This window comes from Psammomys obesus, unplaced genomic scaffold (assembly GCF_907164565.1).
Source record: "Psammomys obesus unplaced genomic scaffold, mPsaObe1.curated_primary_1811, whole genome shotgun sequence".
Taxonomy (NCBI): Eukaryota; Metazoa; Chordata; class Mammalia; order Rodentia; family Muridae; genus Psammomys; species Psammomys obesus.
In genome coordinates, this window is record NW_026585504.1 from 23,297,445 (window position 1) to 23,298,780 (window position 1,336).

At 35.3% G+C, this 1,336-nt stretch overlaps 1 protein-coding gene across 2 annotated transcripts in view; it reads left to right on the forward strand.

Moving 5' to 3' along the window:
- The window catches only part of LOC129674091 (olfactory receptor 4F15-like), an 11,368-nt gene extending 11,270 nt beyond the window's left edge, over positions 1-98 (forward strand). The window contains exon 2 of one of the 2 annotated variants that reach the window (XM_055603987.1): positions 45-98. In XM_055603987.1, the coding sequence (XP_055459962.1) occupies positions 45-98 (54 nt within the window). The other variant, XM_055603988.1, reaches the window with a different exon arrangement.
- Positions 99-1,336: the final 1,238 nt, after the last annotated feature.

The window sequence follows — 1,336 nt, forward strand, 5'->3', positions numbered from 1 at the left end:
TTCTGAATCCTGTGATCTACACATTCAGAAACCAAGAAATGAAGATTGCAATGAAGAGAGTATGCAGACAACTAATGAGATATAGGAAATCTTCTTAAGTAGATGTACTGTGGACTGTCTTCAATGAATGTAGAAGCTTATTCTTTGTCAACCTCAAGACCTTTTTTGCAAATAGACATATATTTAATATAAAAACTATATATATTTCATATAAAACCTATATATACATATTTTTTTTCATCTGCTTAGGCAGGAAGAACAATCTCTCCTGAAAACAGAGAACTATATGTATTTATAAAGCAAAGATTATAATAATTCTTAACCTACATTCCCAAGGAATGATTCTTATTTGAAGTAACTGACACATTAAGACCATTAGAACAAGGAAACTTTGTCTCTCCTTTAACATTAAGTTTATTTTTTTAGAATTTCATACATGAATATTGTATTCAAATACTTTCCACTCCTCTGTGTCCCTACTCCAACTCATCTCTGGCCTATTTTATTCTTTCTCTTATTCATGGCTTCTATAGTTGTGTTACACCCATTCGCACACACTTATATGACCATATATATATATATCTATAGTTATCATATGGCTTCTATAGTTATGTTAAACCCATTGTATACACATATATGACCAAATATATATGTATATATATTTCACGCTAAACACATTTAATGTTGCTCATATATATATATGTTCAGGGATAATAGGATAAGCTTAGGATTGGATAATCTATCAAAGTATAAATTGTCTCACATGCAAGAATTTCTGGATGTATTTTGGTGCACTTATAAAGGCTTATTAAACTGAATTGCTTGTCTCCTGTGGTTTGTTGACATTACCCATTTAGAAATTTTCTTCTTTTTAAAATTTTTTATTAATTACACTTTATTCATTTTTGTATCCCCCCATAAGCCCCACCCTCCCTCCCCTTTCTGCATGCATGCCACTCCCCATGTCCACTGATAGTTCTCCTCTCCATTCTGATCTTAGTCTTAGAACTGCCATGGGCTACATCTGTGCAGGAGTTCTAGGTTATCTCCACGAATAGTTCTTGGTTGGAGTATGAGTCTCTGGGAAGTTCCCTGTGTTCAAATTATCTTGTTCTGTTGCTCTGCTTGTGGAGTTCCCGTCCCCTCCAGCTTTTAGTATTTCCCACTTCTTACATAAAATTCCATTTACTCTGCCCATCAGTTGGCCATCAGGCTCAGCATCTGCTTTGACAGTCTATACTGCAGAGGCTTTCAGAGGCCCTCTGTGGTAGGTTTCAAGGTTGTTTCCTGTTTTCTTCTGGCTTTCAGAGGCCCTCTGTAGCAGGTTCCTAGGTTG